Source organism: Camelina sativa, chromosome 9, assembly GCF_000633955.1.
Source record: "Camelina sativa cultivar DH55 chromosome 9, Cs, whole genome shotgun sequence".
In the NCBI taxonomy this organism is placed as follows: domain Eukaryota; kingdom Viridiplantae; phylum Streptophyta; class Magnoliopsida; order Brassicales; family Brassicaceae; genus Camelina; species Camelina sativa.
Genome location: NC_025693.1, coordinates 30,025,350 through 30,047,897, shown reverse-complemented (window position 1 = coordinate 30,047,897; position 22,548 = coordinate 30,025,350). Strand labels below are relative to the sequence as shown.

General features: G+C 36.1%; 7 protein-coding genes across 11 annotated transcripts; 4 read left to right on the top strand and 3 right to left on the bottom strand.

Annotated features, from left to right (window-relative positions):
- On the top strand, positions 1,935-5,733 carry LOC104713131 (betaine aldehyde dehydrogenase 1, chloroplastic). The gene is made up of 15 exons (XM_010430186.2): positions 1,935-2,189; positions 2,387-2,529; positions 2,624-2,704; positions 2,795-2,943; positions 3,067-3,159; positions 3,247-3,370; positions 3,510-3,575; positions 3,676-3,742; positions 3,922-3,998; positions 4,209-4,322; positions 4,655-4,732; positions 4,811-4,962; positions 5,084-5,144; positions 5,237-5,343; positions 5,452-5,733. Exons 1-15 carry the CDS (start codon positions 2,078-2,080, stop codon positions 5,534-5,536), a joined length of 1,509 nt encoding a protein of 502 aa, XP_010428488.1. The 5' UTR covers positions 1,935-2,077; the 3' UTR covers positions 5,537-5,733.
- On the top strand, positions 5,926-9,257 carry LOC104713130 (mannose-1-phosphate guanyltransferase alpha-B). Its single transcript, XM_010430185.2, has 15 exons — positions 5,926-6,371; positions 6,594-6,691; positions 6,794-6,894; positions 6,983-7,061; positions 7,148-7,208; positions 7,298-7,344; positions 7,425-7,517; positions 7,598-7,688; positions 7,804-7,852; positions 7,939-8,052; positions 8,172-8,319; positions 8,416-8,508; positions 8,590-8,658; positions 8,777-8,819; positions 8,919-9,257. Exons 1-15 carry the CDS (start codon positions 6,311-6,313, stop codon positions 9,017-9,019), a joined length of 1,248 nt encoding a protein of 415 aa, XP_010428487.1. The 5' UTR covers positions 5,926-6,310; the 3' UTR covers positions 9,020-9,257.
- On the bottom strand, positions 9,258-10,912 carry LOC104713129 (pentatricopeptide repeat-containing protein At1g74900, mitochondrial). The gene has a single exon (XM_010430184.2). The coding sequence runs from the start codon at positions 10,861-10,863 to the stop codon at positions 9,418-9,420; it is 1,446 nt and encodes a 481-aa protein (XP_010428486.1). The 5' UTR covers positions 10,864-10,912; the 3' UTR covers positions 9,258-9,417.
- LOC104713127 (two-component response regulator ARR15-like) lies at positions 12,482-14,127 on the top strand. 2 transcript variants are annotated; one of them, XM_010430183.2, is made up of 6 exons: positions 12,482-12,668; positions 12,794-12,931; positions 13,027-13,097; positions 13,344-13,421; positions 13,525-13,595; positions 13,698-14,127. In XM_010430183.2, the coding sequence occupies exons 2-6, from the start codon at positions 12,808-12,810 to the stop codon at positions 13,957-13,959; spliced, it is 606 nt and encodes a 201-aa protein (XP_010428485.1). In that variant the 5' UTR covers positions 12,482-12,668; positions 12,794-12,807; the 3' UTR covers positions 13,960-14,127. The 2 variants fall into 2 exon arrangements, with proteins under 2 accessions (XP_010428485.1, XP_010428484.1); XM_010430182.2 differs by having other exon boundaries at positions 12,482-12,931.
- LOC104713126 (NAD(P)H-quinone oxidoreductase subunit O, chloroplastic-like) lies at positions 14,422-15,636 on the top strand. The gene is made up of 6 exons (XM_010430181.2): positions 14,422-14,715; positions 14,801-14,856; positions 14,948-15,013; positions 15,089-15,130; positions 15,212-15,271; positions 15,368-15,636. Exons 1-6 carry the CDS (start codon positions 14,490-14,492, stop codon positions 15,395-15,397), a joined length of 480 nt encoding a protein of 159 aa, XP_010428483.1. The 5' UTR covers positions 14,422-14,489; the 3' UTR covers positions 15,398-15,636.
- LOC104713125 lies at positions 15,789-17,475 on the bottom strand. Its single transcript, XM_010430180.2, has 3 exons — positions 17,243-17,475; positions 16,998-17,064; positions 15,789-16,917 (listed from the first exon to the last, which is right to left on the bottom strand). The coding sequence occupies exons 1-3, from the start codon at positions 17,324-17,326 to the stop codon at positions 16,136-16,138; spliced, it is 933 nt and encodes a 310-aa protein (XP_010428482.1). The 5' UTR covers positions 17,327-17,475; the 3' UTR covers positions 15,789-16,135.
- On the bottom strand, positions 19,038-21,841 carry LOC104713124. 4 transcript variants are annotated; one of them, XM_010430177.2, is made up of 4 exons: positions 21,658-21,841; positions 21,250-21,426; positions 19,602-20,605; positions 19,038-19,345 (listed from the first exon to the last, which is right to left on the bottom strand). In XM_010430177.2, exons 1-3 carry the CDS (start codon positions 21,670-21,672, stop codon positions 19,619-19,621), a joined length of 1,179 nt encoding a protein of 392 aa, XP_010428479.1. In that variant the 5' UTR covers positions 21,673-21,841; the 3' UTR covers positions 19,038-19,345; positions 19,602-19,618. The 4 variants fall into 4 exon arrangements, with proteins under 4 accessions (XP_010428479.1, XP_010428480.1, XP_010428478.1 ...); XM_010430178.1 differs by lacking the exon at positions 19,038-19,345 and adding an exon at positions 19,381-19,501; XM_010430176.1 differs by lacking the exon at positions 19,038-19,345 and having other exon boundaries at positions 19,381-20,605.

The following is a 22,548-nucleotide window of genomic DNA, read 5'->3' as shown; positions in this document are numbered from 1 at the left end:
ACATTTTTCTAAATTCAAATGTTACGAGAGGATCAGCTTCTAGCTATCATTTGAAACTTAATTAGTATAATATCTTTTCTTTTTCAATAGGACGAGCAGCTAGCGCTGTAGGCTTATTGTAGCAGGGATCTCTTTTGCTTCATTGAGTTCCTTGATTCTTCTGTCTTCGCAATCATAAACTTCTTTATACACTTGACACTTCTCACGAGCAAAATTTAAGGCAGAAATCATCAATTTGTATGTACCAAATAAAATGAATTATTTTAAAGGGTTGAGTGGCAATATTTGTTTGTTACTTTATCTCTCTTTGTCAAAAAGAAGCAATATAATATGGGGTTTAAAATCCTGCTGATCTCACTAATTGATGACACTAATACAACACCATTAGTTTAAAAGTTGTTATCTACTTGAAAGCTTGCTAACAAAGAAAAATATAAAGTTGTTATCTAGACGTTTTTTTTGTGTGCTAATAATGATTTATATAAACTAAATAAAAATCTTCTGACTTAGAAAAATAGTAATGCTAACAAGGTATTAATTTATTGTGAAACTTAATTATTTTTTGTTAAACATTATAGTTTAAATCTAGAAATTGAATACTATGAATTACATCAAAGTCTAGATCTTATTATAATAAAAACATTATATTGTTAGTATCTGTGAATCAGTTAATTGGAATTAAAACAAAGTTTTTAAAAGCTAAAATAAGCTAAACTTGGTAGGTTGCTTAATTAACTGGGGAAAAAATGTCATTTAAACCATTAACTTTTAAATTTTGGCCATTTAAACTATGAACTTTGTTGTAGGCTATTTAAAACATCAACTTTTGTTTACTAGCTTTTTTAAACATGAACTTTCGTTGACCAAACCAATAAAGACATGACGTTAAATCCGATAATTGACCTACTAACAGACGTCACTATGCCGTTAATCACTCCATTACTGACAAAATGACGTCGTTTTAATGAAATTTTTAGTTCGAAAAAATGTCATTTAAACCATGAACTTTTAAATATAGACTATTTAAACCATGAACTTGTAAACGTATGTCATTTAAACCATGAAATTTGAAATTTATGTTATTTAAACCATAATACATGAAAAAGGTAATCAATCCTTCAAACTCTAGTGTAGTGTCCTAAAACAGGATGATCAATCCTGAAGCTCTAGTATAGTGTCCTAATAAATGAAAAAGACTCAAGACAAAAACAAAAAGACATAAAATACATGACAAAGATAATAAAAAATGATGAATTGATGTTATTTTTTCTCTTTCTCTGAATCGCATCATGACGCAGAGTCGAAGAAAGAAGAGAGAAACTAAACTAGGGTTAAACAGGTTAGCCGGTTAGGCTTATATACTTATGCGGTTTCTAATAAACCAATCAGTCTGATTATCCAAATCAATTGTGCCATACGGTTAGGCTTTTCTCTTCGGTTTGCTCCGATAACCAAAATTTTCAGGTTGTCTGGTTTTCACCGAACGCCCTGGGCGATTTCATAGTTTAAATGACATAAATTTGAAAGCTCAGGTTTTAAATGACATACATTTACAAGTTCATGGTTTAAATGACCTATTTTTAAAAGTTCATGGTTTAAATGATATTTTTTCAAACTAAAACTTTCATTAAAACGACGTCGTTTTGTCAGTAACAGAGTGATTAACGGCATAGTAACGTATGTTAGTAGATCAATTATCGGATTTAATGTCATGTATTTTTTGGCTTGGTCAACGAAACTTCATTTTTAAAAAAGCTAGTAAACAAAAGTTGATGTTTTAAATGATCTACAATAAAATTTATGGTTTAAATAGCCAAAATTTGAAAGTTCAAATGACATTTTTCCCTAGGAATATGTTGCTTGAATTTTAGTGTGACACCCATAAAAAGAAATTTTTTTTTTTTGATGTACCCAAAGCTAAAGGGGCTTTATAATTTTAAAGTGTGAGCAGAAAAAAAGAAGCGTTTCCGTCTTGATCCATCCTATTTACTAAAAGCCACTCAAAATCTTGAAGAGCGTTACACCAGCAACTTCGAGTTTCCATCGCCTGAGAACGAGAGAGATAGAGAGAGAGAGAATGGCGATTCCGATGCCAACTCGTCAGCTATTCATCGACGGTGAGTGGAGAGAGCCCATCTTGAAGAATCGAAGAATCCCGATCGTGAATCCGGCTACCGAAGAGGTCATTGGTAAAATCCCTTTTCCTTCCCTCTCACAATTAGATCCACCATCTTCCCAGTTCAAAAAAATCTGTACTTTTCTTTACTTCTTAGTTTAATGTGGAGTTTTTTTTTTTGCTTCTGGGAGCGTCTTTTAACTCTATCCATAGCCGTTATATTTTTTTTGTGGCTGAGAAATTGATGCAAGGATCTGTTGGATGAGTCAGGTGATATCCCTGCAGCTACATCGGAGGATGTGGATGTTGCAGTCAACGCTGCTCGAAGAGCTTTTTCAAGGAATAAAGGGAAAGATTGGGCTAAAGCACCAGGAGCTCTTCGTGCTAAGTATCTACGTGCTATTGCCGCTAAGGTATTCACTTGATGATGTTTTTTCAAGCCTCAGTTTTTTGTTCGGACATTTTTGTGTAATCAGTTTTTGATAAATCTGTATCTGATTTGTTTAGGTAAATGAAAGGAAGTCAGATCTGGCTAAGCTTGAGGCGCTTGATTGTGGTAAACCATTGGATGAAGCAGTCTGGGATATGGTACTGTTTCCTTCCTTTTTTTGTTTTATATAATGTTGGGTTCTTCTTTGTAGGTTTTAATCTTTGATGCGATTGTTTGATCTCCTGCAGGAAGACGTTGCTGGATGTTTTGAATTTTATGCTGACCTTGCTGAAGGATTAGATGCTAAGCAGAAAGCTCCTGTCTCGCTTCCCATGGAGACTTTTAAGAGTTATGTTCTGAAGCAACCTCTTGGTGTTGTGGGACTTATTACACCATGGTAACTACTGCTGCTTACCTTTTTGATGTTAAACTGTTTGAATGTCTATCGCACCACCTATTATAGTGTTTGTAAATCCCATCTGACCAGAAACTGACTCTCGGACCTCGTTTGTTGTTGAAGGAATTACCCCCTTTTGATGGCTGTTTGGAAGGTGGCTCCTTCACTTGCTGCAGGGTGCACTGCGGTTCTCAAGCCATCAGAGCTGGCATCCGTGTATGTAGTTGTGTATAATCGGTTTCGTTTGGCTTCTGTATTGGGTCCTTCTTCGAGCTCTGATTTGTGTCATGGTTGTAATTTCAGCACTTGTTTGGAGCTTGCTGATATTTGTCGAGAAGTTGGTCTTCCTCCTGGTGTCCTCAATGTTTTGACTGGTTTAGGTTCGGAAGCTGGTGCTCCTTTGTCATCACACCCTGGTGTGGACAAGGTATTGGTCTTTGAGACATACATTAAATACAAGTCCCCAAGTCAACACAATTGTCTAAAAAAGGCTACTGACTACACCATCATTTCAGTATAACGTCTATGGTTTTTAGAAGCTAAAAGGAAAGTTATGTTTTTGGCAGATTGCATTTACTGGAAGTTTTGCCACAGGAAGTAAGGTCATGGCAGCTGCTGCTCAGTTGGTGAAGGTAATTCAAAATCTCTGAAAATTCTGTTTTATATTTCTTCACTTCCCTTTTGTTTTATCAAAAAAATGTCAATTACACACCCGTCATGGCATTGTTGCAGCCTGTTTCTATGGAGCTTGGTGGGAAGAGCCCTCTCATTGTGTTCGATGACGTTGATCTTGATAAAGGTGAATGTCACAAAAAGTAACTTAGTGGATGTTAAGTTTTTCTTTATAAATCTTCGTCTTGTACATGTTATATTTGAGCTAGTACAAAGGTTTTGGTTGCTTATTTGCTGAGTATACATGTCTTGGATATGGTCTTAAAAAATGAACTCTGTGTATGTTTTGACGCCTGCAAATGATAGCTGCTGAATGGGCTCTCTTTGGTTGCTTCTGGACAAATGGTCAAATCTGCAGTGCGACTTCCCGCCTTCTTGTTCATGTAAGTGTCAATTTTCTTCTTGAATACTACATGATATTCCAAGTTATAAGGTAAGGTTTTGCGATGAAAATCAATGGCATTAATCAAATATCAATACTATGGGGTGGATATATGCCAACAGGGATAAATCACTGCTGGATACGATTGCAGATGCTTGTCTAATTATGTTGAATATGACCATGCCGCTAAATTTTATATTCTCTATTCTAGGAAAACATCGCAGCTGAATTTATAGAAAAGCTTGTGAAGTGGAGCAAGAACCTTAAAATTTCAGACCCCATGGAAGAAGGATGTAGGCTTGGTCCTGTCGTTAGCAAAGGACAGGTAAAAACCCAGTGATCGTTTTTCTGTCTTCCTATCTTTTGTCATTTTCCCATCAGATTGCTAAATATAAATGCATTACTTGAATGTGCAAAGAAAAGGAAATATAATTGATGAGAGTCTTATAACATGTTGAAATCTTTCATAGATTGAGTTCTGTACTATAGTGACTAACTTTTGTCCCTCTAATTCTGATTCGTTCAGTTTGTAGCAGCAGTCAAATCAAATCTAGCATATGATGTTTCATCAAGCTTGTCGTGTTCTTACTTTCATTGATGTGCGTCAACTTTTATGATCATGTAATCTGAATGAGCTGACAAATGTAAATATTACAGTACGAGAAGATATTGAAGTTTGTCTCAACGGCTAAGAGTGAAGGAGCAACGATCTTGCATGGTGGTTCCCGACCTGAGGTATTATATCTCCCTCTCCTACCTATTCCTGATGCTGTTTCTTCCAGGCTATGATGATGAACGTTCTATATCTCACAGCATCTAGGAAAGGGCTTCTTCATTGAACCAGCCATCATAACTGATGTAACCACTTCGATGCAAATATGGAGAGAAGAGGTTTTCGGGCCTGTTCTTTGCGTGAAAACATTTGCCACTGAGGACGAGGCAATTGAGCTAGCAAATGACTCCCAGTAAGATAACGTTTCTCCAGAAAGTGAAATCTGATCAAAGCCCAATCCGTTGCCTCTGGTGTTTTAATCTTTATCAATTAAGATCTTATGTGGCTGAAAATCATTCATTGATAAATGACAGTTACGGACTAGGAGCTGCAGTGATATCTAATGATACAGAAAGATGTGACCGTGTAAGCCAGGTAAGTGCTCATTTTCTCGAACCATGCTGTTTCCTTTAATACCTAGCAAGTGAAATAACAGTACCGTCTAATAATTGGTTCTACTTTGTTAGGCCTTTGAAGCTGGGATTGTGTGGATTAACTGCTCACAGCCTTGCTTTACTCAAGCCCCATGGGGTGGAGTCAAACGCAGTGGGTTTGGACGTGAACTTGGAGAATGGTACATCTCTTTTTTCTATGAAAAAGTTGTTAAAGACTTCATAATCTTGATGGCTTGTATGTACTGAACAACTCTTGGGTTTGGCTGGTTTCTTGTGTGCTTTTCCAGGGGACTTGATAACTACTTGAGTGTGAAGCAAGTGACTCTCTACACTTCAAACGATCCATGGGGATGGTACAAATCCCCCAACTAAGTAATGAATACATTGTCATGAAAATGGAAACCAAACCAAATGCTGTATGTATGTTCCATCTTTGTGCTTTTTATATTAACTCTTGTCAATTTTTAGTCCTGAAACTCGTATTGTAAAAACCTTGAATAAAGGATGCTTTGGTGTTGTTTGGTTGTTCTAAAAAGGCCAGCAATAAACGATGCACCATTTTTAGGATCTAGTGCAGCAATATCAAGAAGATGAACCAATTTATGTCACCTTCAAGTCACATCAAAGTTAAAAACTCACATGGCAATCAAATTCCAAATCAGACGATTTTTTTGCTTAGAAAAAGCATTTAATGAGATCCGATGATTATTGTAATATTTAATACTAGTAGTAAACTGTTTGGTCATCAATCTAAACAAATCTGAAAAAAAAGAAGAAGATAAAAAAGTGGTAAACAAGACAGGTCTCATCTCTCGCGCTTATCCTTAAAAGGAGTGTGGTGAATGGTGAGTGTGACTTGAAGGACCCATCACCGCAACATTACAGCTTCTTCTTAGATCTTGCTAACCACAATTTTTACTCGCGACGCTATCGATTAGATCTTCTCAAAAAAACTTCACCTTTTCTCAATTTTCTCCGACGAGATCTTCCCTCTCAAAAACTCATCCTTTTGTTCTGAATCTCTGATATTGCGGTGCCCATTATTCTGTTTTACGTAAAGTTTGGAATTTTCTTGTGTGTGTGAGAGAGAATTCGAAAGTATTTCGTGGGTTTGTTTGTTGAAAGATCTGCGAATTTTGATCAATAATGGGAAGCTCAATGGAGGAGAAAGTGGTGGCTGTGATCATGGTCGGTGGTCCAACCAAAGGTAACCGCTAAAAATGTTTGCTTTTTGCTCCTTTCTGATTCTACCTCAATAGCAAATGATTGTGAAATCTCGATTGATCTTAAAAAACGGTTTTGTTAGATTTGGATTGTGTTTGATCACATCCAATGCGTTTCTTTGTTGTTTTCGTTCTTAAATTTCGTGTGTCTGAATGTTTATGGTTCTGATTCTTGTTTCGATATTTGTTCACTGAGTGATCCACAGGTACTCGGTTTCGACCATTGTCACTGAATATTCCAAAGCCTCTGTTTCCTATTGCGGGACAACCAATGGTGCATCATCCAATTTCAGCTTGTAAAAGAGTAAATCTCTTCACCCCATTTCAACAGTTTAGATCAATGGAGAATTGAGATAGAATGATGATGATGATGATGATGATGATACGAATCCCTTATTGTCTGCAGATTCCAAATTTAGCTCAAATATATCTTGTTGGCTTCTATGAGGAAAGGGAATTTGCACTTTATGTCTCAGCCATCTCTAATGAACTCAAAGTTCCTGTTAGGTTAATCTCTTCTCTGCATCAGATTCAGCTCAAGTATCATTGACTTAGTTTTATGTACCTCTGATCTTTGTTCTCTTGACTTTTTTAGATATCTCCGAGAAGACAAACCACATGGTTCAGCTGGTGGGCTGTATCACTTTAGAAATCTAATTATGGAGGATAGCCCGGTTAGTCAATCATTCTTCTGGCTATAACTGTTTATGGACTAAGTGTCTCTTCTCACATTTGAGTTCTTGTGTTTACGTTGTTGCAGTCTCATATATTCCTGCTTAACTGTGATGTTTGCTGCAGTTTCCCCTTGCCGGAAATGCTTGGTATGTTCTTCTTTTCTTAGACCGAATCTTGTTTGGACTCATATTTTGGTTTTAAAAGATCCTTCTTACTCTAGCTACTTAATCAACAGAGGCTCACAGGGGATATGGTGGAATCGGAACTCTTCTTGTGATCAAGGTTCGTGATTGCATATGATTAGTCTTGTTTTTGTTTTTTGCAGGGTTAATCAAAGTTGCTTCTGCGTTTTGTTTCTTTAGGGCTCTCCTGAATCAGCCAGCCAATTTGGAGAATTGGTTGCAGATCCAGTTACTAATGAGCTGCTTCATTACACCGAGAAACCCGAAACTTTTGTATGTTCATATATCTGAGATGACTTAATCTCTATAGCATCTTAAAGATTTGATTCTGATGTTTTGTATTGGAAATACAGGTCAGTGATCGTATTAACTGCGGTGTTTATGTATTTACACCTGAAATTTTTAATGCCATAGGAGATGTTTCTACTCAGAGGAAAGATAGAGGTATAGCAGTAACAAAGATCTTACAACATAATTTGTGTTTTCTTGTCTTAGCTTCCATCTGTAAAGACTCTTCTCATCTGTTTCCTCTGTTTTTGTTCCCTTTTGTTTCTTGTAGCAACTCTAAAACGTGTTTCCAGCTTCGAAGCTCTTCAACCGGCAACAAGGTTAGTTGCTTGTCTCTTTGTCCATAACTGAAAAAATCCTTTGAATCATCTTCTTTGAATGATACGTTTTAACTTCATAAAAATAGGATCCCGACAGATTTTGTAAGACTAGATCAAGATATCCTTTCTCCTCTAGCTGGAAAGAAACAGCTATACACATATGAAACTATGGACTTCTGGGAGCAAATTAAATCTCCAGGGTATGCCTTGCCTTGTGTTTCCCTCATTTCTTTTAAGCTGCAAGGAGACAATATGTTTAGCAGCAGCTAAAACAGGGTACGTGTTTATGGCTCTGACTTATGGGTTGACTTTTCTACAGAATGTCACTGAGGTGTTCCGGACTCTATCTTTCCCAATTCCGCTTGACCTCTCCCCAACTGTTGGCTAGTGGTGATGGAACAAGTATTGCAATTGTAATTGGTGATGTTTACATACATCCTTCTGCAAAAGTACACCCAACTGCTAAGGTACTTACCTCTGATTCTGTCCCATAGGCCATATTTGATCGACGTTTTCTTATCCCACTTTTATCACAAAACATTCTGTTTCGTCTATTAACACAGATTGGTCCTAACGTCTCAATCTCTGCAAATGCTCGTGTTGGACCGGGTGTCAGGCTTATGAGCTGTATCATCCTTGACGATGTGGAGATCATGGTATGGCTTCTCTTATAAGAGACTAAAATAAATACAGGTAAAAGTTTTCTCGAGGTTGACTCTTCAGTGCTGTTTTCCCAGGAAAATGCTGTGGTGACTAATGCAATTGTTGGGTGGAAATCTTCTATTGGGAGATGGTCCCGCGTCCAGGCATGTTTCTCTCTTCCGCTTAGATTTTAAGAGTCTAACTCATACTTTTTGGACTTTGAAATGTTTCTGTGTGGTCTTTTACAATCTTGAACCTGAAGTTCGACTTTGTTGATCACAGGCTGAGGGAGTCTACAATACCAAACTCGGAGTTACAATTCTCGGTAAATTGTTTTTTCTTAATCCTCATTTTCTCCATTATTGCTCCTGTTTACACTCAGACAGCAGAATCAGAAAACTAACTTCAAACATAATGGTTTCAGGAGACTCGGTTTCAGTTGAAGACGAGGTTGTGGTGACCAGCAGTATTGTTCTTCCAAACAAGACACTCAATGTCAGTGTTCAAGACGAGATCATACTGTAACTGAAAAATGAAAACAACCCCACTGGGGACTGGGGAGCCACATCATCTCCCATCTGATTCAAAAATCACAGAAGCAAAAAAATTTGGGAATGATTTTACATGTATCATCATTTATTTACACCAAGAATTTTCCAACTTTGTATCAAATTCCATTATACTCACAGTCACAACTTTGTATCAACTTTGCACACTGAGTTTTTTTGCCCATGATAATAAAGCATTTGTGTAGTTTGGCATAGTAACACTTCATTGTTCTTGCTATATCCCATGACGCTCTTTGAACAATGGTACCAATGCCTTTCCTAGCCAATCTCCATCAAGTGTAATGCAGTGTATAGTACTGATTACTGTAAACATAGCACAAATCTTTCCCCTCTGAACAAAGCAGATAAGGAGATTCATAGCCTGAACTTCCGGAGAAGCCGGCTACCAGATTTACTCTGCAATCTCAAAATCTCCTTTGCAAAAGTCTGATTCCCAGTCAGAAGAAGCCCATTCAGAACTCGATTAAAAGTGAATTTCCGGGGTATAAATCCTCTCTCAACCATCTCAAGCAATAGTTTACCAGCGACCACCATATCTTCCGATCTTTTCCTCACAAACATCCCACTAATCAGTATGTTATAAGTATCCAGATTTGGCAAACAATCCCCACTCCCCATCTTCTCAAACAAACACAACGCTTTCTCGATCTCACTGCATTCTGAATAATAGCGTATCATCATATTGTATGTCTGGAAGTTTGGCTTACAGCCTTCATCTTCCATTCTCTGCATCAACTCCTCTCCACGACTGAACTTTCCAGAGTGAAACAACCCTCTTATCAACACATTATAAGTAGTCACATTCGGTTCATAACCCTTCCTCACCATCTCCTCAAACATCACAACCGCATTCTCAACGCTATCTTTCTTACACAAAACTTGAATCATAGCATTGTAAGTCGCAACAGAAGGAAGCACACCTTCTCTAATCATCTCATCGAAAACATTCCTCGCCCTGTTAATCTCCCCGGCGACACCAAACCCGTGAACAACAGTAGTATAAGTAACAACATCGATTTCACAATCCCGTTTCTTCATCTCCAAGAAAAATTCCCAAGCTTGTCTAATCTGACCAGATCGGAAAAAACCTTTGAGCATTGTGTTATAAGTAGTCAAATTAGGGTTTATCCCTCTCTCAACCATCTCTTTCAAAACTTCCAAAGCCTTAGGCGTACGTTTAATCAAACACCAACCATTAACAATCACATTGTAGGTAACCGTATCAGCACTAAACCTTCCCCTAAGAGCCCTAAACAACTCATAAGCTTTCTCAACGCGTTTGGATTTACACAACACATCGAGAATCGTATTGAAAGAAGCCAAATCCTGAAAACAACCATGCTCGTGCATATTTAGAAACAGCTTTACCGCTTTATCAGGTTTCCCGGCGGAAGCGTACCTCTCGGCGACGATTGCGAAGGTTTTGGGAGAAGGACCGATGCGGAGAGAGCGCATACGGTGAATGAGTGACCAGACGGTGGTGTGGAGGTGAAGACGGGCGGCGATGTCGATCGCGAGGTCGAAGGATGAAGCATCGTGGATGTAATTGCGGTGGTGAGTGTCGAGGAAGTGGAAGAATTGGAGAGCTTTAGGACCGTGGTTCCAGAGGCGTTTGAGGATAGAGTTCACGAGATGTGGAGTCCATGGTGTTGTTTTGATTGAGAGTGGAGATTGATCGTCGTCTAGCGTTTGGTGAGTTGTGGTGGGAGATGAGAGGATTAGTTTAGCTATGGCGGCGGAATCTGCCGGTGGTTGTTTCAGATTTACTCCGGCGGCCGAAGTATTAAAAAGACGTTTCATTTCATCGACTTGTTTCAATTTTTTTTTCCAGGTCTTATTAAAAGTGAATTTGTAGGGTTAATTTGGTGAAGTTGTATATTTTACCGCTAAATATAAATTGTAACGGTTTTAACTTATTGACATAATATATGGAACCTTTGTTACTGGGCTTAGGGTAGAGAGGCCTTGGAGGCTAATTGAAGAGACTATTTGGACCTTTCTTTGTGAATGGTGTCACGTTCTCATCCCGATGATCACTTGACCGTAAACCAAGTAGCGGAGTAGTATATAGGTCTGCGCGCTGGCATATTCGATTCGGTTCTGGATAAATCTGTTCGATTCTGAAATTTTCCGGTTTGAAAAATTTATGATTTATTTAGATGATTCGGATACGCTTCAGATTCCGGATATATAAGATCTATAACCAAACCTTTTTGTTTATAATGCCATTATTTAATGGATTCGTTATTGCTATTTTTTTTGTTACTAGATTTTAACCTGCGGGACTATATTTTTAAAAGTAAAATAAAAATATAATTGTTTTAGTAGATTAACTATATATACAACTAATGTTTTGTTAATTTTAAATGTATATACCTTATATCTATATATTATTTAGGTTTACTGGTTTAAAAATTTAGGTTTACCGGTTTAAATTGTTAAATTCGAAATATAACCCGTGGTATACTGAGTGCTATTTGTTTATTTTACATAATCGTAATTTAATAAACTCAATTAGATATGCTTAATATTCTCTAGATTAAACTTAATATAAAAAAAATTATGTGTAATCAGTTTTATTAAAAAATTAAAGAATATGCTAGGAATCACGCATTATTACTTTGTTTAGGAGATTTTTTTTTCAAGTTTAGGGAATGTTTTATTTATTTAATTAATTATCAAATTAGTATTTAATGTAAATATTAGTAATTCTGTTTTTTTTTGGAAAGTTGCAATTATGGGAGAATAATTGTTTACAAAAATCAGAAACCTTATCATAATTTAATAAATAGTAAATTATAAATTAAAAATATATTTAATTTCAATGGCATTATTGTAAATAGATTCCAACTCTAGGATTTATTTGCTAAATGTCTCCAAAAATGTATATATAGATAATTGTTTACAAAAATCAAAAACCTTATCATAATTTAATAAATAGTAAATTATAAATTATAAATATATTTAATGTCAATGGCATGATTATAAATAGATTCCAACTCTAAGATTTATTTGCTAAATATCTCAAAAAATGTATATATAGATGGTGGCTACCTAACACTATCTAAAGAAATGGAAGAATTTGAGAGTTAATAAAAGATAAATAGTGAAGTTTTGAATTCCTGCTATTTATTTCACTGGAACTTTTTGGATTGAGACACAGATACACACCTCATGAAGATTTTATAAGTTCTATGTAGATTTTGTGAATCTCCAAAAGTACATGTACATTTATGTACTCTCTTTATTTCAACATTAATGAATTGAATTTTTCCTTTTCAAAGAAAAAGAAAAAATGACAGTAACTTCTGTAGTAATTACTAATTACTGGTTATGAAAAGAAAGAAAGAAAGAACAGTAAATAGAGGAGAGTTGTCATTGTCAGAGAGAAAGAAAGAGCAGACAAAAGGATCGTAAAAATCAAAGTATAAGAAAGAATGGGTCCCTGAAAAGATTTTGACCGTGAAGACACAATATTACGTTTATCTGACAACACATGAAACACATCACTCATCTCTTTAGATTCTCTTCTTCCCCACAGCTAGCTCTCTCACAAGATCTTCACACACAACATCAATCAAGATCCGATCCCTTCAGATTCTCTTGTAATTAATCTCCCCTCTCTCTCTCTCTTATTTATGTAACTCTCCCCTTCTTCACATTGATTTCTGTGTTCTTTGACGTTCAAACTTTAAAACAAAACGCTTCCTCTGTTTTGCTGGTTTCAAAGAGAGAGAAAAAACAATGGCTCTCGGGGATTTATCTTCTTCTTCTTCTGCTTCCTCGGAGTTACATGTTCTTGCCGTTGATGATAGTTTCGTTGATCGTAAGGTTATTGAGAGATTGCTTAAGATCTCTGCTTGCAAAGGTACAGGAAAAAAAAAAGCCGTTTCGGTTTATATCTTCCTTCTTCTTTTGTTTGGTCTCTGATTCGTTTTGTGGGTTTGTTTTATATATATATAGTGACGACGGTTGAGAGTGGGACTAGGGCTCTTCAGTATCTTGGTTTAGATAAAGGATCTTCTGGTCTTAAGGTATTTTTATTCATATTCTTTCTCTGATAAAGTCTCTCTGTTTTCTCACATGAACAAACCCTAAAGATTGAAAAAACTTGATGTGCTGGTTTGGCTCCCAAGAAACCTAAGATTTAACTAATTAAAATAAAAAGTTTTAAACCTTTGCCTTTTTTTTTTATATAAAAAGGATGATTAAGGTTTTTTGTATTATAATTGAGGAACTGCTTTTTGATGACGTTTATGTGAAAAATTTTTGATAAACAGGATTTGAAGGTGAACTTGATAGTGACAGATTACTCTATGCCAGGATTAACGGGATATGAACTTCTCAAGAAGATTAAAGTAACTTTATATTTATGTCTGTCATTTATTAAAGCAACATTTGAATAAGCTTTTCTCGTGCTTTGCTTACACAGACTCTGCCTTATAATGTTTTTCTTAACAGGAGTCTTCAGCATTCAGAGAAATACCGGTAGTGATAATGTCGTCTGAAAACATACAACCTCGTATAGAACAGTAAGTCACTGTAGTTAATTTAGATACAAACTGAATCAATTATGAATCTTCTTAAGACTTGTAATCTGATTATGTGTCTATCCTCTTTTTTCTTTGTTGTAGATGTATGATAGAAGGAGCAGAGGATTTTTTGCTAAAACCGGTGAAATTAGCAGACGTGAAGCGGATAAAAGAACTTATAATGAGAGGTGGTGAAGCTAAAGAAGGATTTACCAAAAGCCCTAGTCCTAAGAGAATCCTACAAAACAACATTGATTCATCTCCATCATCTTCATCTTCATCAACATCGTCGTCTCAAGATGTTTCCTATCTCGATGACGACGACACTCCATCTTCCAAGAGGATGAAATTAGAACCTAGCTAGGGTTTTAAGCTTAATCTTTTCTCATTTTTTTCTTTGTTATCCTGTAATATACATTGAGCTAAGATGTTTGGGTAAATTCTTGTTTTGACATTTGCAATTCTAGATCCTGATGCTAAATCTCATCTCTCTGATTTTTTTGGTTAAAACAAAAGGAGATCAATGTAAAAATATGATTTTAACAATTTTTAAAGTTAAAACTAATTTTGCCCATATTGCTCCCCCTAATTGACTGCCAGATTAATTGTGTTATTTAATGTAGCAACTACTTAAAAAAATAAACGTAAAAAAGATTTGTATATGATCTTCCATGTGTCACTTCTGTGTATTATTCAAGATTCATATGAGGTTTTCAAACAAATAAATAATCCTACACTCCTAGTTGTAAAAGCAATAGGAAGCTTGTCTTCACTTACGTGTCATCTTATGATTGGTTCAATGATGTCTGTTTTAGACCGTTGAGACTTTGAGACCATTGCGGTCTTATCCCAAAACTCAGAAGAACACAGAAAATTTTCTTGGTGGTCTCTCTAATGGCATTTTCAGCGAATTTGTCTCAGCTTTCTTCTCTTTCTACCATCTCCTCTTCGTTGCCATTTTCTTCTAGTAGATTCCCTCTTCGATCTCTACCTCGATTCACAGTCAAAGCAGAAGCAGAGAAAGAGAAGAAACAGAGCACACAGGCCAAGTCCGATGGGGAAGCACCACCAGCTGCCACCAAAACGCCTAAAACTCTTCCCAAGAAACCGGTTTACTCGAGTCTGTTTCTTCACTTCTCTTTCAAACATGTTGAATCCAATAACATAATTTTGATAATTTTTGTTTGTGATGGATGAGAAAACAGTGAAGAAGGGCCAAATCGTTCGTGTGGACAAAGAGAAGTACCTCAACAGCATCAATGTACGATCGAGATCTTTCCTGGTTTTGTAGCTGATTCATTCAAATCTGTTTCTGAAACTTATTTTGTTTCGTCTGTTGAGATGATCCACAGTACTTATCAGTTGGACATCCTCCTTTCTACAAAGGACTTGATTACATCTACGAAGACCGCGGCGAGGTATAACTCGAATTCAATACCTTTTAGAAATGATCACAAGATGTTTCAAGATAAGGAGTATTTGAAATCTTGCAGGTACTTGACCTTCGTGTCTTTGAGACTGGGGAGTATGCACTGGTAAGTTTCCACACAAACTGTTTGTTCTGTTGCGTGAGCTAGAGAAGAGAGCTAATGGATTGTGAATTTTGGAGATTTTAGGTTGGATGGGTTGGTATCCCGACTGCACCAGCTTGGCTACCAACAGAGATGTTAATCAAGGTACTCAAAATTTCTCAGTACATAAACCATGAGTAACAGTCACTTCATTCATGTCAATTTATGATTGTTTTCTATGTTCTTCGATCCCCACTGCAGTCTGAGAAACTTGTTTACGAGCGAATGTAAAGTCCAGAAGCTTCCAAGAAGCCTCCTTTGGAAATTGGAATGAAACTGATACGAAGGTTGTCTGTTAAGCTGGAGATAAACGATACTTAACAATGCTGCCTATCATGATTATGTCTCCGAGTGTTTGAGAAATAATCAGTGTTACCTAACAAAAATGTTCTGGAATGTAAAGACATATGCTTATAGATTGAACCAACTATTATAAGAATGCAGCCTCAGTAGATGCATTCCTTAACGAATTCACACATTCTTTGTTATGATCCGCTCTAATCATCGCTACTTCAGCAACCATTCTTCCTAGTCAATGGTTCTCGCTTCCTTTATTAATATGTGTGTTTGTAAAGGCTCATCCACTTCCTTGGAAAAGTTTCTTTAGAGACTGAGAATTTAGAAAAAACGAAATGTACTTTTGTAAAGAGTTGTGGGTTGGCATCGTTATAGTGAGGATAAAAACATGATTACTTCATCCGCTTGTGAGATTTGTTTGTGGCATCATGAAGTCGAACTTTTCTGTGATAACATTGAAAAATGATCTGTTGTTGTATTGGATAAAACAGTAATCTTGGTCTTATGTGTGTATATATGATTCACAAACTTCAGTGAAAACTTATTTGCCGAGATGATGACAACACTCTAAGCATAACCACAAAATTGTTGTTTCTGATGAAACTGAAGGCAAAAATGTAGAAAAAAGTTTCATGGAACTCTTCAACTTCTTTCTCTCTGACTCTGAATCTCTCAAGCTCTGTCAAGTCCTCTAAACGATGGAGACAAGCGAATAGTGCCACGACCACGTTGCTGGAAGCCTACCTCTCCACTATTACTACTCGTCTGATCATAGTCCTTCCTGCAAGATGGACAACGAGCTTCGTTTTCACTGATCTTCTTGTGGCAGAAGAGACAAATCCGAAACCCACATGGACATGGTTTGAAACTTAAATCAGTTTCATCCATCACTTCAGAGCAAATAGGACATTCTTCATCATCATCATCACCTTCTTGCTTCCCAGAGTTATTAGAACTCTTCTTCATTTTACTGTTTCTGTGAAACATCTTCTTTTGAGGTGAAGAAGCTTCATGCTTGCACCTGTTATCTTTATGAAAGAGCTTCTTCTCAGGGGTAGACTTGTTGTTCCTCCTCCTCTGGCTTGTATTTGGAACTAGATCTTCTCCTTGCTCAAGCTTAAGGGTGTCGTCTTTATCATTCTCAAAGGAGTTCAACGCATCTCTAAACCCATCCCAGTTGTCATAAGCATCGTCAAAAACTTCCTCCTCTTCTTCAGTCATCTGCTTAGAACAACAGAAGCAATCTTCACTAACAACAGATGAACCTCCTTTGCTGCTCTTGAATAGTACACTCGTCGGACTACTACTAGCAGACGATGTCTTTACAAGATCATCATCATTGCTTCTTTCTTCATGATAGCCATCAATCCTCCAAGCTTTTTTATCAGTAAGTTTATTTAACAAAGATTGCAATCTACGGCCAATTTCTTCTTCATCTACATTTGCTTTTTTCCCTATTAAACCATTGATTCAAAAAACAACGTCATCATCATCATCATCAATCTAACACTCGAAAGTTTGAAACTTATCTTACATTGATAAATCCATTGCTTGCGACGATCATCAATCTTCCATTGCTTCAGTTTACAAATCCAATTCGCCTGCAACGTCACAAGATTCAATTCCATATTTCAGAAGAAAAAAAAACGTAATGTTACGATTAATCAACAACCCAAAAAAAAAAAACACGATTTCTACTGGGGATTTTGGATCGATCAGGCCATAGTATTGTAATCTATAATCCGATTACGTAAAAAAAGTTATCGAAGAAGAAGGAACCTTGCTGCGTTTCTTGGCGAAATCTCTAGAAATGGGAGAGCCATGAAAGAGGTTGTCAGAGTCTGTGATGGAATCAGCAACCATGATTATAATGAATCTTCAGAGCAACACACACAGAGAGAGTAATGTTGTCGCTCAGAAAAAGAAAAAAAAAAACCCTAATACTTAAATGCGGATTAAGAGAGAGAGAGAGATGGAGAAATCGGAAACTGCTCTGCTACGCTCCTTCTATTTCTCACTCTCCCAGAACCAAAAGCTTCTCTGTGTGTATGTATGTAATATATATGCGGTTATCTCGTTCGGGAATTTACCCCTGGTTTGACTCTGTATTTACAAGCAAAGCCATACCCTTGCTTATGGGAATACGACGTCGTTATTTGGAATGTTTTTTTTTTTTTTTGGTATTTGGTTGCTTTTTATGGTCTATTGTTCAAACTTGGACTACAAGGAAATATATACTGCATTTTTCCATAACAAGATTAAGAAAAAAGAGATGCATTTTCAATAATTTATTTTAGGCAAACTAAATTAGGGAAAAATGGATTTCTTTTGGATTACAAAATCAAACTATACATATATATATATATTACACATAATTTTTTTTCCCTAAATAAATCCATAATAAGGTGTATTCTTATATAGATTACAAATAATTTACACTTTTTAAAGATTTAAGAAAATTCTGCATCGATAATGTTATTTTTTTAAGAAAGCATGATCATAATCAACTATTAGTTATACTTCCTAAGCACAAAACAAACCTTGATCATCGTATAACGAGTTGTAATGCCTTTCCTGTCGGTAGCTTAACCATAAATCTGCACCGTTGCATTGCAAATATATAGAAGCACTTTATCCATCAGATGTCATATCCAATCAAAGTAGTGATAAAGGTGAAAAGAAGAAATTTAAAAAAATCTCACCACTCCTATACTGTCCCTCTCGCGGTAAGATTTGAATGATGGGAGCGCCTCTCACGGATGTCATCAACTAATAAATGTTTTATGAAATCTATCATTTGTAATCTATCTAAGAATATTCTGAATTATCTTAGAAAATATATCATGTTCCCTACAATATTTTTATTTATATGATCACAAAATTCTTTATATTTTCAACCAAAGAATTCAGCTAAAAGAATTGAAAGAATAAAAGGTCATCCTTAAGTCTTTACACACATCATCATCATTGCACAAGTAGTGATTGATAATTGATTCCTAGATACATTTCTAGAAGATTGTATGTTTTAGTTTTGTACATTTCTCATATAGTAGTGTGACATTGTTCAAAATTTTATCAAAAAACCAAAAGTGTGTCTGTCTTCTTTAGTTTTAGAAAAATGCAAATTAATTGTTTGATTTCAAAGAAATTGAACTCTTTTCAATGTTAATTTTTGAACTATTTGTTTTTATTTTTATATATATATTTTTTTTCTTTCTCTATGACGACATTCAATAATATTTTTTTAATATGATCATAAAATTTCTTATATTTTCAACCAAACAATTCAATATTTTATTTTTATATGATCATAAACTTTCTTATATTTTCAACCAAACAATTGAAAGAATAAATCATCCCAAGTCAAATTACTCTTTTACACATGTCATCATTCCATAGAAGGAATTGCTCTCTATTTAAGCCGGAAAATTATAGTGAAACAGTCTTTGAAAACAGAAGATTGAACAATTAGCTTGCAATTTATATAGAGATCGTAAACTCTTAACCCAAATTATTCATTTGATTGATTAAACTCCCCTTATTTAGTCCATGATCCATAGTCGCAAGTCCATGATTAAACCAAGTAACAAATACTCTTTTAGTAAGACTTCTTCGTTAGATCATTTATTTACATACTTTACGAAATACACTGATAGCTCATAATAGTCTTACACAACATCCAGGTGTAAGTCAGAATTTTGAAGTTTCCATCTATCCTTATCACATCAACTTTAGTTTGACTCAATATCATATCTAACTTGAATATTTGTATGTATATATATTAGACGAATTCTTTACTACTATAACCATTTTGCTGGTGCATCCTACTGGTTGACTTGTTCTTTCTGTTGCAAACCTTTCTTCTCCGAGAATGGGTACAAGCTGAGCTCAGGTAAATACAATAAAAGAAACAGAGAAACTCAGAATCTTGGACATCATATATTTATAAACCCGTCATCACGTTGGGCAAGAGTTTACACCCAAAATGTAACAAAAGGGCACTACTAGTGAAATCAGTTTTCAGACCAAATATTTTCACTGCAAGAAGGAAACATAGAACCTAGATTCTCACAAGTTTTCCAGAAACATTATAAACAACATGATATAGCGAGTTAGATGTATGATGATATTTACTAACCTTCCAAGTCACCTGTGCTAAGCGTAAACTACATCTCGAGATGATTCACTGGTAAAGCTAGGCTTCAGAGACTCCAAATAAACATCTTTTTCCCCAGTCTTCTGTTTCACGTTTCTGCTCTCCTCAAACGATGAAGTTCCTTGAAGATTGCTTAAAACCTCCTTCTTTCTCTTCCTCTGGAACGTGTACTTGATACACCGGTTTTTACTAACTGCCAAAACTGGAGTTTCTTCACAGAAAGGAGACGCCGAAACTTCCATATTCTCACAGCTCTCCTTTTCTTCCTTCTTTGCATCTGTTTTGCCAATCGTCAGAGGAGATGTTTTCAAGAACACGGGAGTACCATCATCCTTCTGAGGAGCGTTTGGAGACACTACTGGGGATTCTCCATTTCTAACAGAAGATATGGATTCAGTAGTAGCATCAGCAGCACAACCAGACATTTCTAAGGTCTCTACACTTTTACAAGAAGAAACTTTGTGAAGACAACCTCCATCATTCACATCTCCTACTTCTACAGAGGAAGACAGATCTCCATTGGCCATACTGCTATCAACTGCGTGGATTATCTGAGCGGATCCGTCAGCTTCCTTGCGTTTCGTCAGTATAGAAGGAAGAGAGTGGTCACATTGATCCTTGTTATTTTGATAAGAACACCGGTTAATACTATTAATACGAGCCAAAGATGGGACTTTTATCCCATTAGCCACCACCGATTCACTTTGTTCAACTGGGATGCAAGAAGCTACAGCTTCTGTGTTCTCATGACTGCAAGAAACCTCAGGTACTACAGAAACTGCTGCATCACGGTTTTTCAAACAGGGGTGTTCCTCGTGATCACTTATAAGATGTGTCTGACCATCTGTGAGTTTCTTGAGCTCATCTTGAAGTAGTCTCAACTCCGCCCTCAGCTCTCCTACAATATCTTCAGCTTCTTCAAGCTGAGCTTCCAGTTCGTCAACCTTCTGTTGCTGCTTCAGGGATAGTATCTCTGTCTCCTTGACCTACATAACCACAAAAAGGTTTTAAAAAATTTGAGCTGAGGAGCAAATGCAAAGACAGCCACAGAAGAAAGATATGGTACAATGGGGAAAGCTCATCATCAAGCAAAGCCAATACAGTCTCTAAGATGAAACAGCAATATCTCCACATTGAGCAACTTTTATACTTAAAAACTGCATAATGAAATGAGGGCATCGGCCAAGAAATATGTATAAGCCTCACTAACAAAAACTTGTAAAACTAGCTACTAAAATCTATCAGCTACCCTTGGTTACGCTCATTGGTTTTAGGTTTCATAAACAATGATCAATGGATGAAGAGAAAAGCTATATATGCTGAAAGTGTCAGGCTCAAAGGTGTATAAAGATGGGCCAAAGATTGAATTGGCGGAATATCTTCTAGGTACTTGAAACATCAATAGATTGAACAAACCAAACTCACAGTCACAGTCACAACACACAACCTTCACAATGCATGAAACCATGTAAGAAAATGCTCAAAAACTTGAATTTGAAAGCCATCTCATATACACCATGAAACCACAGGGCCATGAAGTTCATAGAAACATAATCAAATAAAACCAACAAGAAGTCAGAAACCAAATAAAGATGAAAAAATTGATCAAAGATAGTGATTGTTGTTGTACCTTGGAATCAAGCATCTGTTTAAGCCTAAGCAACGTACGAATAGCATCATCTCTAACCGTCACAAGTTCTTGCTGATACCTACGCGCCTTCTTTTCAGAAACCATAATACGCGCAGCAGCTTCCTTCGTCGTGTTCAGTATCGTATCAGCGTAAGCTCTCTTCAACGCCGCTAAGGCCTGTGTTAACAAACCCAAACCAACAAAAAAAAAAAAAAATCATCGCAAACCCCCCAAAAAAAGAAAAACAAGACAAAACCCACATCTTGAAACCAATCAAAATCAACGAAATCGGCAACAAGATAGAAGAAACAGAAGGCAAATTAAACGAAACAATTCGAAGAAAAATTCCGAAAAGAAGAGAGAACTCGTGAGCGACTGAGATTAAGGGGGTTCAAAAGGAAATTGTACCTCTGGGTCAGCCATGACCGCCGATAATGCGGTTGCAGAGAGAAGCGATTTTTGTATTTTTATTCCGACCAAGGTCGCGAACTCGCCAAGGAAGAAGGAAAAAGCTAAAAAGGGTTGTTGTTGTTTTCTTCTTCTTCTTCTTCTTCTTTCTTTGGTTTCCTTTTTGTTTTTCCTTGAAGGGTCTGTCTGTTAGGAACAGAAAAGGAGTTGACTATTTACTTATTTACCCTTAACAGCTCAATGTTATTTCTTTAATGCCACACACCCGTCACGTCTGCCTTCTTCGCACCTTCGAACGGCGGTATGGTTTCCCGTTTTTTGCGTCACCCGTAATTGGCTTTTGCTATCTATTTTCTTTTTAATACTCCCTCCGTTTCACAAAGAGTGTCATTTTGACACATCTTCTTTGTTACAAAAAAAATGTCATTTTATGTTTTCAATGCAGTTTTAAAGATTCAATTCTCTTTTTTATCCCTGTAATTTAAGCTAATTAATTAGAAAGAGAAAATTTTTAGTGCATTTATAAAGTTATAAAGGGTAAAATAGAAATTTAGATAATTTTCTTAATTTGTGTGTATTATGTCAAAATGACACTCTTTGTGAAACAGAGAGAGTACATTTTTCGGTGATAAAATATAAATATTTATAAAAAATACACCTTTAATTTTTGTTTACTTCATTTAGACCACTCGACTATCATCGTACCTAATTGTAATTACTAAATTTTACAATAAGACATGTTATTGCTATGTAGTACTATGATTTACAATAAGACATGTCTAGGCCCATTAACCTATATTCTAGAATGTTTTAGACTTACTTCTTCTTTAAGTTTTACTTATTTCCTATATATTAATAGAGAAACACTTTTTTGAAAAATGTGATGTGTCG